This window comes from Amborella trichopoda, chromosome 10 (assembly GCF_054954075.1).
Source record: "Amborella trichopoda isolate Santa Cruz 75 chromosome 10, AtrichopodaSantaCruz75HAP2 v2.0, whole genome shotgun sequence".
Classification (NCBI taxonomy): domain Eukaryota; kingdom Viridiplantae; phylum Streptophyta; class Magnoliopsida; order Amborellales; family Amborellaceae; genus Amborella; species Amborella trichopoda.
Genome location: NC_142345.1, coordinates 22,658,866 through 22,674,295, shown reverse-complemented (window position 1 = coordinate 22,674,295; position 15,430 = coordinate 22,658,866). Strand labels below are relative to the sequence as shown.

At 36.3% G+C, this 15,430-nt stretch overlaps 1 protein-coding gene across 1 annotated transcript; it reads right to left on the bottom strand.

Moving 5' to 3' along the window:
- Positions 1 to 1,483: 1,483 nt before the first annotated feature.
- Positions 1,484 to 10,608, bottom strand: LOC18428157 (coiled-coil protein). Its single transcript, XM_020663560.2, is given in 5 exon segments — positions 1,484 to 1,786; positions 2,260 to 2,346; positions 6,355 to 6,446; positions 9,369 to 9,490; positions 10,201 to 10,608. Coding segments are annotated over 5 exon segments (759 nt in total). The 5' UTR covers positions 10,548 to 10,608; the 3' UTR covers positions 1,484 to 1,675.
- Positions 10,609 to 15,430: the final 4,822 nt, after the last annotated feature.

Below are 15,430 nucleotides of genomic sequence, written 5' to 3'. Positions count from 1 at the left end.
TCATATCATAGCCCACAAAGAGAGCCCTCGGACCTCAGGGATTTTTCTAGATAACAATACTTTCTATTTTTTACCTAAGTTCACAAGATGAGAGAGAGTCGCAGCAGCTGTGTGGGAATGGTTGGTGTCTAGTTCTAATAGGATTGGGCTGAGGCCAATGGAAGTCCTTGCTATATGGTCTCTACCTTTCTCGCCTCTGGGGATTAAACTCTGGAGGATTACCGTCGCCGCTGCGTTGTGGAATTTATGGAGGGAACGGAATTTGAGAACTTTTGAAGAGCTGTGGAATTTATGGAGGGTTGAATTTGAGAACTTTTGAAGAGCGTAACACAGACCTGCCTTCTTTTTTCACGACTAAACCTCTTGAAGGTTGGGTTAGGCTGAATTTTGACGGCAACATAGGGATTTGTTAGAATATAGACCAAGACGTATTTCCTATCTCAGGGTCTGGACAAAACCTCCTAAAGGTTGGGTTAAGCTGAATTTTGACGGCATCTCTGGTTTTGGGGTCTTCTCTGAAACCACCATGGGACGACAGTATTGTCTTATTTTGGGAGGTTGCACTGTTGTGAAATCAATAAAGCTAAGCTTTGGGCCCTGAAAATGGGATTATCTAGTTGGACCACTCCTTTTCTAGAGTAATCATCGAAGGAGACTCGGCTAATATGATTAGATGGTGCACTAACCTAGACTCCACTCCTTGGAAGATCTGTGGTGTTATGGATGAAATCCTGGTACTTTTTAGGGATTATGAAGTGATCTTGCATCATGTGGTCTGAGATTTTAACTCTAATGTTAATTTGCTGGCTAAGAGGGCCACGTCGTGATTGATGGTGGTCCTATCCCTTCTTCTTCTTCTTGTTTCTCTTCTTTGTTCCCCTGCTCTTTCTTTTATCTTCCCATGTTTAGCTTTTTTGGTTGCACCTTCATTATTTTATTGAAATCCCGCATTTTTTCAAAAGAAAATGAAAAAAAGATAGAGAAAAAAAATTAATGGAGGTCAAGGTTTACAAGATGAGAGTGAGAGATGGGACTCGAAGGAGGTTGAGAGAGAGAGGGATTCAAGGGTGAAAAAAAGTTAGAAACAGAAAATGAGCATTTCTTAAAATCACGGGATCACTAGAAAAATACAAAAATAATAGAGTTATAATTTATATAAGGTTATATGCCATTTCCTTGGATGGAGCCCATGGCTTTCTATTGATATAAAGGTTTATTTGGAATTATAATTACAGAAAAAGGGTACATGTCTTTTTTCCTTTTTTTTCTAATACAATTCTTCTTATCACTAGTTATTTTCACTTTCTATGGAATGTGCATCACTAAAGCAGAGTATCCTTTCTTTCCAAAAAAATTTTAACATTGAATTGTTTTCTTTCTTCTTACTAACATGAAAAGTACAACTACGCTAAACCTGAAGGGCATGACCACCATATACAATTTATCTAACATGAGTAGACAGCCAGAATCAACTGCAAAAGAGTTAGCAATATGTACATTTTTTTTTTTTTTTTTTTACTTCATACAATACAAAGTAATATCATTTTACATTATTCTAAAACGATGCACGTCGTGCCATAGCGAATATCACCATTAAGAAATATTTATCCTTCATTTATCTGTTAATAAACATTAAATTGAGCAAGCAACTCAAAAAACAATTCTCCATGCATGATCATTCACTGTGTCCCTTCACGCCTAGTCTTTTGGATAGCTCTATGATGATACATTTCTTTTGTGATTCATCAATGGCCTCGGTGCGCCACTTCTTTGCCACCTCTTCAGCCTGCCCAAGTACACCCGAGTCAGTCAGACTTTAAAAAAGTGTGTGGTTTGCATAAGGTTGCGACCTTAACTATCAAAGTAAAGGTGTAACTCTAAACATTGTCATAAGATGCAATTTTGGTGCCGTAATTTTTTAGGATGGTGCAATAATATATTTTTCTCTCTAATTATAAAATTTTAAACTCTAGAAACAGTTCAAATAAGCAAATCTATAAACACAAGAAAATTTTGAAAATAGACGGTTCAGATAATGTGTTACAAGATGCAACTTCAGACCTTAAATCTCTTTTTTTCTCCATAATTATACATCTCTATGTCGGATCAATTAGATGTTTTTCCAACATCAAAATAACCTTTTTTGAAGGTTTTTAGAGGTGCACCTTAATTCTATATATTAAGGTGCAACCTTATATAAATAAAGTTTTTCCTTTAAAAAAAAACTGCAACTTCTTTCTCACACAAAGCCTAGTGTACCCAGGTTCTAAAAGGAATTAACTGCTCCCCAAGACCTTTGAATGTAGGCTGAAGAAGATCCCTCCCTCTTTCTCTGATATCCTCAACCTGTACAAAAATCAATTGCTTCTTAAATCTCTCAAGAATTAGAACAAGAAAGGTCATTCAAAGAGTTGTAATTTTCCTTTCTCTTTTTCTTTTGTAATCTCAAGAAGTTTTTCTTATACAGGGTAATGACTGCCAAACAACCCATAAGAGTACTAAATTGTTTTTTTTTTTTTGAGAATGTCGTACGAGTACTAAAAATTGTTAGACAGTTCAACTAAAACCATGAAGTTTCAGTAAAATATGTACACAAATATGACCATCGCATGAAAGACAAATTTTCAACACTTGATTGTTTTCATCCAAATTAATGGAACCTATATGAGCCATTGTTAAACATTTCAGATAAATTAACTGAGGTTTACCATCTGCAATATAATTTTATGTCATCACAAGCTGCATTTTATTCTACAACAATCCATATTGGAACAGAAAAACATAACATGACGCTTCATGTATGTTGATCATATCATTTCATCTGGCCTAGCAATGGACATGATAACTCAAGTGGTGTGATACAATGTAGGAAAAAGACAAAAAGGTATTTAGAGCAAGAGAGTTTAGTTCACTTGGGAATGGAATTCAGTAGCAATATACCAATCCACAGCAGAGAAAAACAAAATCCCAACACAGAGAGAGCTAAAATTATCAAAACACAAAAAGATATTTAGAGCAAGAGGGTTCAGTTCCCTTGGGAATGGAATTGAGTAGCAATATAACAATCCATGGGAAAGGGGCTGGGGTCATGGTGGTAGCACCCTCACACCTCGTCACCATGTTGTGGTTTCCATTCCCACCACTAACACCACCCCACTAAGACCTTCAAAAAGCTAACTCCTAATCTACTCAAAAAACGGGTAGGGGCCTGTCATCCCCTTTGAATTACCCAAAAAAAAAAAAAGGATCAAGTTCCATTGAGATGGCCTATCTCTAGCTAAGCCCCTAAGTATATTCACTTCAATTTTCCCATCACTTTGGGCCTGTAGGCACTACCATAGGTACCAATCTTGTAACATAAAGTCCTTGAAAGCTGAGAAATGATCATCCGTATCCGATGTAGGTACAGCCATCTCAGATGCATCAAATGTTCTCCAAAAAAATTAAAAAATTTGGAACACCAATTCATCACTACAAAAACTGAATCCATAACTCACAAGGTACTCTGAAAGCCAAGGATGACGTGAGCACTAACGTTGGCCCATGATGCACCCTTGATAGGAAGTGGGATGTAAAGGCTGCTATTTTATGATTGGCCCTTGGAGAGTTGACATATACGACAATGCTCCACACAGCCTCACATTTTGTTTCAGTTTCGGCTAGAAGTACTTTTTCTCCACGAAAAAAATGGTTTTGGAAATATCCAAACGTCCACCTGAGTCCCCACTATGCAATTCCATCATGAAGCTATCCCTAAATGATCCCTTGGGAATACATAGACGAATAGGATAAAACATAAATCCATCTTGCAACAGACTTGGATGTGGGATTATCGGTACCATGAACACATGCTTCCCATAGGGCTTAAAATAGGGATCCTCCTCCTCAATCAATTCAAACCTGATAAACTGGAGCACCAAGTACCTAGAAGTAAGGATTGACCTACTTAACGCATGAGTTAACTCTGTTCTGCACAGCTTAATGCTCGAGGACAAAGATGTATTTCTCGTAAGAGGGCCATCACTAAACATGTTAATGGCCAAGGTTCCTATGTGAACTCAAGTACCTAAGGGCTATGTGATCTGAATACAAAACAATCTCCCTAAGAGTAAAATAGTGCGGCCAATATTTAAGAGCTTGAACTACAGCATAAAATTCTACATCAGATGCTGTAATGTTTACAGAGAATATTATTCCATAACCATATCACACTCTCTTTGCTTTCAGTGCTGTTAGGACTCAGTGGGGGCTCAAAATATCACACACATCAGCTGTAAAATTTGCCTCTTGTGTCACCTTAACTTGATTAACTGCCTGTTCCTCGGTGCTTTTAATGTTTTCATCATGTGCTTCATTAGCTCTATGATCCACGTCAAAGCTATTATCTTCCACTTTGTTTAGCTAAATGGCCTGCTGGTCGAACATCTGCATCGGGCAAGCAAAATATCAATAATCCAGTTCTCCACAATTAAAGTACTGGCAACCATCTGCACCTTGCTCTTGTTCTGCCATTCCACGCCCTTAACATCTACCCCTTGAATAGGGTTGGATTAGTTAGCAGGTTGCAGGATGTTGGAGCTAGCACGCCCTGCACCAGAGGGCTTCCAAGATGAATTAGAAGCTCTTCTCCCCTGAGGTACGCCTTGTTGAAATTCTCTTCCGCTGATCCATCAGTGCCAACTAGTATGCGTCATCAACACATCATAGGGGATGTGATAACTTTTATCTTGCATTGCAGGATACAACCCCCTTTGTGTATAGGGTAGCAGATTGTTCCACTGTTTCCTTATGATCATTAATTAACCAGTTCCCGAAATTCCTCCGTGTACTCATGTATGGAACTAAGACCTGTCATAATTGGTGTTATAACCGAAATAGTATTTAGGCATTAATCATTTGGAAGAAACGTCCTCATCAAACAACCCTTTCCCAAGTTCTGATCTTATCTTTCCCAAGCTCCTCTCCCTCTCCACTTGCACTTGTTTCCACAATAAAAGTGCATGACTCTTTAATGTTAGCGCAACAAGCTTCAACTTCCAATTTTCCAGCAAATCTTTCCATGCAATGAACTGTTTAATACTCTCAATTCAACTCATCTGGAATTAGCTTCCCCATTGAATCCATAACTTCCACACACATCCTCAATGCCAGAATTAATCGATCCTCAATTCCCTGCTCTTGCGGATCTGAGTAGGCATCACTGTCATCTGCCTCTCATGCCAAATGTTGGCTTCCACATGAGGACGTATGCATTCATTCTATGGCTCATGAAAGTTTGCATTATCTTGCCCTTGATTAGGGTTTTGTTAAGCTTCTCAACACAACTATATGCATTAGTTGATCCAGTTGTGCTTTGATCCTCTGCATTGCTTCTTGCTATCCTCCTCTACCTTGGTCGCAAGTGCAGCCACGGCAATCAAATTATAAATCAGGCACAAAAATCAGGGTAAAACCGATAAAAGACATGTATTAGGAACATTTGCTTTGATACCAAATTTTATGTGATGCATGGTAGGCACAAGACGAAAGAAAAGTCTTTAGAGCAAGATAATTCCCAGTTCACTTACTTGGGAATGGAATTGAGTAGCAAGATCAAAATCCATAGCAGATAATAACAAAATCCAAGCACAAAAGATTGAGCAACAAACATTAAAAAGCTTAGTAACTTGAATTAGGGTTTGGAGCATAAATCTCCAGAAACCAAGAAACATCTATGTTCTAAAAAAAGTCATTCATAAACCCCTTATTTTATATGTCTAGAAACCCTAAAAACTTGCAATTTCTCCAAATATCTAACTTCCAGGATCCATTACCTGGGCCAAGGATAGGATTGTTCAAAATTGTTCAAAGTTGAAGCGCCAACCGGGTAAGGGTTAGATGGAAAATGAATTCAAAGAGGTAACCTGATTATGATATACACTACCCTCACATAGTTTGTTTGCATATGGATGACAATGGAATTACAAAGAAGAGCTTAATCATCTCTACACAATATATATATTCATGTGTACTATAAGCACACCAACTTATGGATTTATCTCTCAGTATACTCAATGATAAGCACTAGTGAATAGAAATATAAGACTTGTCGCAGGTAACATGCACTCCTTCACACTTCAAAATTGAAAAGAAATAAGACAGCATCGATAGATATCCACCTCAATACCAAATGACCAGCGACCATCGGAAAACCATGCCTTAATAAGATGAATTTATATCCAGCAGCTGATTAATATTTGATTATAGAGCCAGATTCATAATGCCATCAAACTGTCAAAAACTTTTGCTGCACTTAAAACTCCTGTTACTAGACTAACAGTTTTGCCAAGAATAATGGCGATCCAGTTTACTTACAGAGTGCAATTGTAGTTTGGAAGCCGCAACTGCCAATGTTAAAGTGGCGCTCCCAAAGACGAGAACTGTGGCAACAGCAAAAGCTTTTCCAACTACAAATAAAGATTTTCCATTAGAAGGGATAACAAAGTATAAATGTTGCAAAGAAGGGATAACACTTAGTATAAGAACAGTCTCATTTTAAGGTCACGAATCAATATCAGGATCCGAAGCATAAGATCTTCAAGTCAATACACATGATCCAAAATTCATAAGATACTATATCAACACGTGCTGATTCATAGTATTAACAGGAAACATAGTTTACAGTACTAAAAAAAAACAGGAAACATAGTTTACAGTTCAATTCTTGAAAATTGTCCAAAAGGAATATTTTGGTTTTTTGTGATATAATGAAATATAAAACACAAAGTTAACCATTCTCAAAAAATTGCCCAAAGGAAACAGCAACTAGGAATGAAGATAGCAGATGCCGAGAAATGATTGGAGATGAGTGGAAAATGTAAGGGAAATGAAAACTAAAAGAAAACTGAAATGAAAACTAAAAGAAAAGCTTGGTAATATTGCTTATTAAAATGTGATTACCCCCCTTTACCATTTTTTTCATTTGTAGTTCTTAAACAGGGGTTACTGGACTAACATCAAAGGAAAATGACCAGGAAATACTAAAACTTATCAGAAGGCTTTTAAGACAGTTAAAAGGCATCCAAGACCCAAGGAGGAAATCATAGGAGAACTCTGAGAAACACAAACGAAACACAGGGAAATGTAATTCAAGAGTTAAGGAACCGTATACTTTGGAAAACTGATCATTGAGATTTGACAAATTCTGATAATGCTTCCATAAGGGACATTCAATGATCATTGAGATTTGATGAAGTATGATCATGCATCCATAAGTGACATTCCTGTCTCTAAATGTGCCTCACCTTACAATGGTTCTCACTCAAGACTAAGTGACCTCAACAAGCCATATAATTTCACCAATTTAAGTTCGGTAACTTTGAAGTGTAAAGTCAATTAGTTAAAATAAAGACATACAAGTGAATGATTGAAAATGCAGTACTAGCACAACAAAGTACAAAGTACTTGTCAAGTAGTTTTAAACCACAGAAAATGAATAAATCATATGGTTCAGGAATTGGTTTTGGGTGCCAGATGGCAATGAAGAAAATGTTAAGAAGTTATCCAATGTGAACAAAGTCATAAAAAACAGGGATGCAGATCACATATTTCGAACAAATTTATTAAACGAACAATCAGAAAAGAGAGTGCAATATTACTTAAAAGCTGTACAAAACATGACCATGCCAGCTGGTATTGTATAGTTTAAGAGAATGAATAGTTGTTCTTACCTAGTTAACCTTAACAACAGGTATAAGTAGTGGCTCAGTTAGTACATAAGGAACAAAAGGACATGTTGAAATTTTCCATGCGATCGAGGATCTCCAGTGTTATAAAGTGATGAGGGGATTACGACAGTAACACGGTAGGCATATCTTAAATGAAAATATTGTGAGTTAATGAACTTAAAATCATCCCAACTTTGAAGACATGCTATCCTGAATATTAGTTCTCCCCTCCACCCCATATAGACCAGTGCCAATTGCTTATGGAGTTCCACATTGGTTCTGTCAAAGAACAAAATGTGAAAGAGACACAGCTATGTGACCAAGGCTAATTTAACCAATATTTACACACTTCCAATGCATAAGTAGATACATTTCGTTTGTAATTATAAGCATGATGGAAAATCCAAATCTCCCTAATCAGTAATGAAAAACAAAAACAATTAAAAGAGAAAGGAGACAAATGGACAATGTAGGACACATTCACGACATTTATTTATCCTGAAGAATTTTCTAAACAGTCATATAAAGAATAGCCAATCAAGCTCAAGGAAATCTGACTTTTACCCTTGAAAACATATTGATTCATAAGGTTTTAATTCATTGAAAACATTGAACTGTCTAGACACAAATTGCATTCAAACAAGAAGAGAAATGATCAACTAAATCCTTTGACAGATATTTCACATATTCTACACCAGTACAATGCACATCAAGAAAGTCTTACAATGCACTACATGAAAAGATACAAAATGAAAAACACTCTATGCAATATAAAAATCTGTTCATTGTCAACATAATACACGAGAAATGGATTAGAACAAGTCAAAACATAGTTGTTGGTATCAGGACCTGGACCGAGAGCAGGGGATGATGAAAGGCCAGAACATACTTGTGGCTAAGAGCATTGTCCGTACAAAGCATATGTTAGGTATCGAGATCCCCAAACTTTAGAGATCAGGATAGCGAACAATTGGGATCTCGATCCCAACCTTTTAGGGATCTTGCTCCCGAATGTAAAGAGTATATATAGCCAAGGACGAGATATATACACTTTAAAATACGGATCTCTTTAGTTATGGCCAACAAGCAATACAACTATATTAAATGTATAGTTGCATTGCTAGTGGGTTGTAAATAAATAAAATCATCAAGTTTGTTGTTATCTTGGTCATTAAGGTGGAGATCAAGATTCCTAATAGTGGCGATCGAGATCCAAAAATTTAAAAATCAAGATCCCTTGAATATCTCTTTGCCACAGGGTCAGAGATAGTTTCCAGAGTAGGATCGCCACCTACATTAGGAGATCCCAACAACTATGAGCCAAAATATGTACTTGAAAGTAAATTTCTGCTTGTAAACACAAGGAATCCAAAAGAGGAGGGAAAAGAACATCCAGGAGAGGTCATCTCTTCCCTTGTAATTCTAGTATGCAAATATAGTCCAAACAAATAATGGAAAACTGCCGACAAGAATTTTTTAACTCCCAATGTGTGTAATATGGAAAAAGTAAAACACCAAAGATGTTTTTTTTTTTTTTTTTTTCATTATCAGGTAAATTTATTTTCTTAGGAGGACAAATAAAATATTTTTCTTTTTTTTTTTAATTTTCATTATCAAGTAAATGTACTTTCTTAGGACAACAACAATGATAAAATTACATACTTTGTGAAAATCCTTCAGCAGCATCTTTTATCTTCTAATTATCTATACGTGGAATCTTGTCACGCCGAACTTCATTGGCTGTAGAAGCTGAGAATGAGTGTTCATCATTGGGCAAGTTCCATCTGCATCCCACATCTCAAAAACATTCAGGGCGATGAAAACACAAATCTTACCAAAAAGATGGATCACAGTCAAGCAAATCAACAAGATAATCCTTCGAAGCATAATTTAATCAGACCTTGAAAAAGCAATAATTCATATAGAAATAGATGCCTTAATCAAAGACAGGAGGGTGCTAATTCATTACAGACTAAGCATCAAGCTTTAGCTTTATAAAGGAGACACTCTTAAGATACTACCTCACATTCAAAAATAAAAACCATACATCAGAAAGAAAATCTTCAGATGTGAATGAAATAACTCAAAAAGTACCATCTAGAACTACAATGCTTCCTCGCTTTATCTTAACGTGGCAGTTCATATAATGTTGAACCATTTGCTAGAAAATAAGCACCAAACTCCCCATACAAAGCAATTGGAAAATTAATCCAACAGCATAATCCCCTTTTTGGGCGATGGTAACTACACAGAGCAACTAAATTCCCCACTTCGCGTTTTCCTACTCCGCGGGAATGCAATATAATTTTAATTCTAATTACCCATCCCAAAAATGAAGACCTTTCTTATGCAATTCAATCTCAATTCTCATTACCACCGCAAACATCATCCGTAAAATGCAGAAACGAAGGTTTCTCAACTACCAACAAATGCTCACGCAGCAATGAAACACAAAACCCAAAAAGGTGAGAATAATGGTGTCCTAGAAACTGACCTTCGAGGGCCAAAGGTGACCTGAGGCAGAGAAACATAGGCCCTGTGTGGGTTGATCAATTCAGCATAGTTGGTACCGTTAGAGAGAGAATCAGAGGAATGGGGCAGAACCCATTTAGACGCAAAGGAGAGAGAAGATTCAGAAGGGGGACGAACAGCAGTAAGGGGGATAGAGTGACGAAGGATTTCGGGCAAAACATCGGCTTTCGCTTCAAATTCTTCAATGGAGTTAGGACCACAGTTGCGAGATTGAGGAAGTTTCTCAGCCAAACGCCCCACTGCTTGCTTGGATTCCTGCAAGAAACATGCAGCCTCTGTGCTCGCTAACCTCCCAGCTAGAAAACTCATATCGACTGTTATATGCAATAATGGAAACTGGTTTTCTCTCTCTCTTTACAAATCAATGAAGTTGGTGTCTCAGACACAGAGAGAGAGGAGGATTTAAAGGGGAAATACACAAGCAGATGCATTCGTGCTCCACAAGCCTACCGTTCGACTGCAGCAGTTTTTTTTTCTCTCTAGACTTACAAGAACTGTTCTCTCTCTCTCTCAGACTAAGAACAACGCTGTAATATACAAATACTAAATCAGGGAAAAGGAACATGTCAGGCACTAAATGCTGACCTCCTTCATAATCAAATGAGGAAATAACTTCTTGGCGCCCAAGTAACAGCAAGAAGATAAGATTTCCTTGGCTTGGAGCTTCACCTGAATTTCAATTTTATTAAAGACCCGGATTCTATGCGGCCAAGCCCGCATATGTAGAAATGCGGGCTTATTAATAAATCTATTTTAGAGTTGGATTTTTGGATGTGTAATCTCTAACATGGAAATCATGAATATGAAAAAAGTAAGTAAATTTTAAAAATTAGAAATAATAATTAAAAAAACATTTGGACCGTCGTTTCTGCTGGTTTTAGATGAAACATCTACTTGCATCCATCTTTAAGATGGATGCTTTACACTTTATGGACCGTGCATGTAGTCATGCTGTCGATCCCGCATGAAATAATTTTCTTTTTACTAATCAATGTAATGCACCACTTGGCCTCCTTGTGGCATGTGTATTACAATGAGAAACTATTTATATCTTTTGTATAAGGAGGACCAGACATTTTTAGCCGTTAGATTTGAAATCGAAAGGTTGAGAGTATGTGATTGATTAATCTTAAAGTTTATAAAAAAAATTCTGAACTCCGTGATATACTTTAAGTTGTCTGATTTGATATTTAATGGCTAGGATTAGTTACAACTCTTATTCTAAAGATAGATGATCTTATAGTATACAATCATTTTATTTAATACTAATACTTGTACAGATTTGTTTTGTCATATGCTCTTTTTACACTAGAGTATTAGATATTTTAGATAGAGTTTTATACTATGCTCTCTAGGGAGCATAGTATACTTTTACTCTCTTGATCAAAGACTTATTTGGGGGGTTTTTGCAATCTGAAAATTTGGGAATCAATTACGAATTATTGGATGATTATTCTCAAAAAAGGAAATTTGAAATTTACATTTTTAGCACTTATAACTCACCATGTAAAAATTAGATGGTCTTTTATTCAATCTCGAGGCATTAATTTTTTCAAGTGCATAGAGAGTACAATTAAGAAATCTTTTTTATTGATACTGAAGAGGTTATATTCCTTTTTTTTTTTTTTTTGGTATAAGGGATCCTAGAACTTATTCTAGGTGGCATTTTATTCGAGGGAATAAATGGACATTATACTCCTATGGGAGTATAATATCTTTTGGCCTTTAGAAATATGCTAAATATCACACTTGTGCGGGTAACTATAGAACGCTGCTTACAATCATATCTTTAATTGGGTATTAAATTTTTTTCATGCACACCATATAATGCCCTTTATCTATGCGGTATTATCATATTACTTGTCACTCCATTTCTCTCACTCATTTTGAATTAAAAAGTATTAATGACATTTTTTAAATTATCTCTCGACATTCTATAAAGTTTGATAAGATTTTGAAAAAATGATGATGATAAATTTCTGGCTATGAACTTATGTTTGCCTTTCATTCCAAATTCTTAGGTTCATAGGTTCTGGCTTAAGTTTTGAGAACCTATAGATTAGTTCTTCCTAAGATGGGTTTCCCTAAGGTTTTTTTTTTAGTTGATGCTTCAATATTTTCAGAGCAAGCAAAATGCAGTAGAATCATGTACGAGCTGTCCAACTCCTTTGTTTTAGAAGTTCTTTCTAGCAATTTTGAAAATAGAGAGAGAATTTTTTAAACTAGAACTAAGTGCTTGGGCATACGATTTTAACAAAAAGACAAAGATTTTTTGAAATCTGACAAACACATAGGGGAAAACTTATTGAAAAGGGGGTGAATTTCGAAAAAATGGGTTGATAAGCAGTTTAGGTTCGTGCTACAATGGAGTTTTTTGTTTTCCCCCCCAAATATGATCTTGTCGAACCTTTGGGACCTTCAGGACGAAGAATCATCGAGTATTCTTCATCTTCCAATCTTGGCTCTTTTGTCACAACTCAAAAGAGAGTTTTTTGAAGTTTCAAGCAAACTAGTGTCTGGGATAATATGAGATATTCCCCCGAGTGCTCAAAATTTCTTTGGACTTCTAATTTTGTTCCTCCTCTTCTACTCCTTTGAAGTTCAGATAGTCGAGGCTCTTCAGGTTTAATTAGACTTATGCGTTCAATTTACTTTACTTATGACACCGTTAGGACTTGATAAGAGAATTTGATAAGATATTCTATAAGCTAGGAAGTTATTTTTTCTATCGCCCCTTGGTCCTTTTCGGGTGTTTAGCCCGGTGGCGTTAGCCTGAATTAAGGGTATTTGGCCTAGTTTTAGGCTAATGTAAATTGTACCAGGGGATTAAACCTCTAGAACTCTTTCGTTCCCAATAATATATATAAAAAACCTTTGTTTCTATGATATGGAATGCATGTGCAAATTTGGTCCCAAATGTGTTTGCTCTTTGGTTATTCATTTGGAGTCGTAATGTTTTCTTGAATATTTTGAATTAATGTGTCACATTTTCGGAGCGACCATATGGGTCCTACGCCTTAATAAGTCTCTAACTGCCATGTATGCTCTGACTGTCAACAAGAGCTCCAGCAATTTGGGTTACACACTCCCAAGAATCTCCCAACTGTTCATTCGAATTGAAACTTGGTGAAGCAGTCCACATGCCCAATAAGGGCCCTCAACTGTCGAACCAAAACAAATGTCTGTTGGATGGGGTACCACACCTCCCTAATATGGCTCCCACCGGCATACCCAATTCAATCTTGATGATTGGGCATCACGCCCCCCTAATAGGGCTCCCATCACCAGACTTCCCCAAATCTTGTGGGTCATGGGAACTATTAGGTCAGTTTGAGAATGTGCAGTAAGATGCAATTTTCTAGAAAGGATGGAGTCCACGTTACATTTGTTATATTCCTTACTCTTTGGATTCAATTTACATCAAATATACTTAAAAATATTTAATTACATCTTAATTATATTTTAGATAGTAAAAATAAATTTTTAGGCCTCTCTAAATATTTTATTTTATTGAATATGATTTTAAAATAAAAAAAATTCTAGATTTACTTAATTCATGGAGGAAAATAAAATATTTAATGTATTTATAAAAAAAAATTTACTATTTTGACATATTATTTAAGGTTTGGGGCCTATTATGACTTTGAGCCTACCACATCTAAGCCCATTAGTGGGGGCGTGGGGCCCCACATGGCTATCCAGGTATTGGTGCCCCACTCCCTTGTCTTTCCTAATTTGTGTGACCTGTCTATTAAGCTACCTTCTTGATTGAAAAAAGTGTTATAAGGAGGATTTGGTTGATTTCAAATAATCATGTTGGGATTTATTAAAAATTGATTTGTAAAAATAAAATATTTTCTCGACACAATATTTAATGGCAATGCAGTTATGAAAATTGAGGGATAATAGTTCCACCTCATTCATTTTAATCATGATGGCTGATGTAAAGAATGAATAGATGAGATCTCTTCACCCTATAGATCTCCATGATCAAATATCAAGATTGAATCTCATAATGATGGCGAAATCAACTCCAAAACCTAATCTATATTCTATATATACTCTCTATGGGGGCCTATTCTCTACCCACCTTAAATTCTCTCTTTATCTCTCTCTCAAGCTAGAGACAGCCAGGCAGCACTCCTCTCTCTATTTCTCTCTCAACTTCATTAGAGTTTAATTTGGTAGAGCCTAGAAACCCTAAGGGGTACACCCAAGCCACAATAGTGGCACAACATAGCCTATATGCATTGAGATATAATCGTGTTGTGCCTAGGTTAAAAGCCCTATCCCATGTTATGATCTTAAGAGTTTTTCGTAGGATTTCTAAGTTACGAATAAACCTAACTCACATGCATCATTGGTGGAGGAGACCCGATGTGGTGTATACAAAGTCTTTGGAGGTAATCTAAGGCAAGGTATGTAGTATGGTCTTATTTCTTGCTTTCTTGAATTTATTCAAAGTGTTAAGTAATTTTCAGATGTATGTTTTGAATAAGAATTTGTTTTGATGGCAAGCAAGTGAGAGTCATTAGCATTCTTTATGGTTTTATTGGTTTATATATTGTATTTGAACACTTGTAAGTGATCTGGGTGGTACAATAAAAAAAAGAGAGAAACAATTTAATTGGTATTTACTTGCTCGGGTCACATAGTCTTACTTTCACAAAGGAGGAATCTAAGTTTGAGGTAAATCGTGGAGTTTGTTTTCAAGCAGTAATTTAAGAACATTACTCATCGAATCCTTAAAATTAGTGAACTCTCCGGATGTAGTATCTTGAGTTTGATATGTATAAAAATGAGCCTTGTAACCCATCTCAGCTTCAACGACAGTCTCAAGATACCCAGAGATGGCGAACCCATCTTGGTTTCAACGACAGTCTCAAGCTGCTCAGAGATGACTTAACCCATCTTAGTCTCAACGACAGTCTCAAGCTGTCTAGAGATGACTTAACCCATCTCATTCAACAAAAGTCTCGAACTACCCAATGATGGCTTAACCCATCGTCAACATCATTGTCAGGCAGTTAAAGCCTTAGAATTTTTATGGATCATACGGCATATCAGTTACCGCCAAAGGGGAATTATTTCTTCAGGAACAATGAATTCTCTAGTAAGATCAACACCGTTGAACTCTTGGCTCTTTACTTTATCACCCTTAAAAGGTGTTACATGAATTGAGTTGAACAACA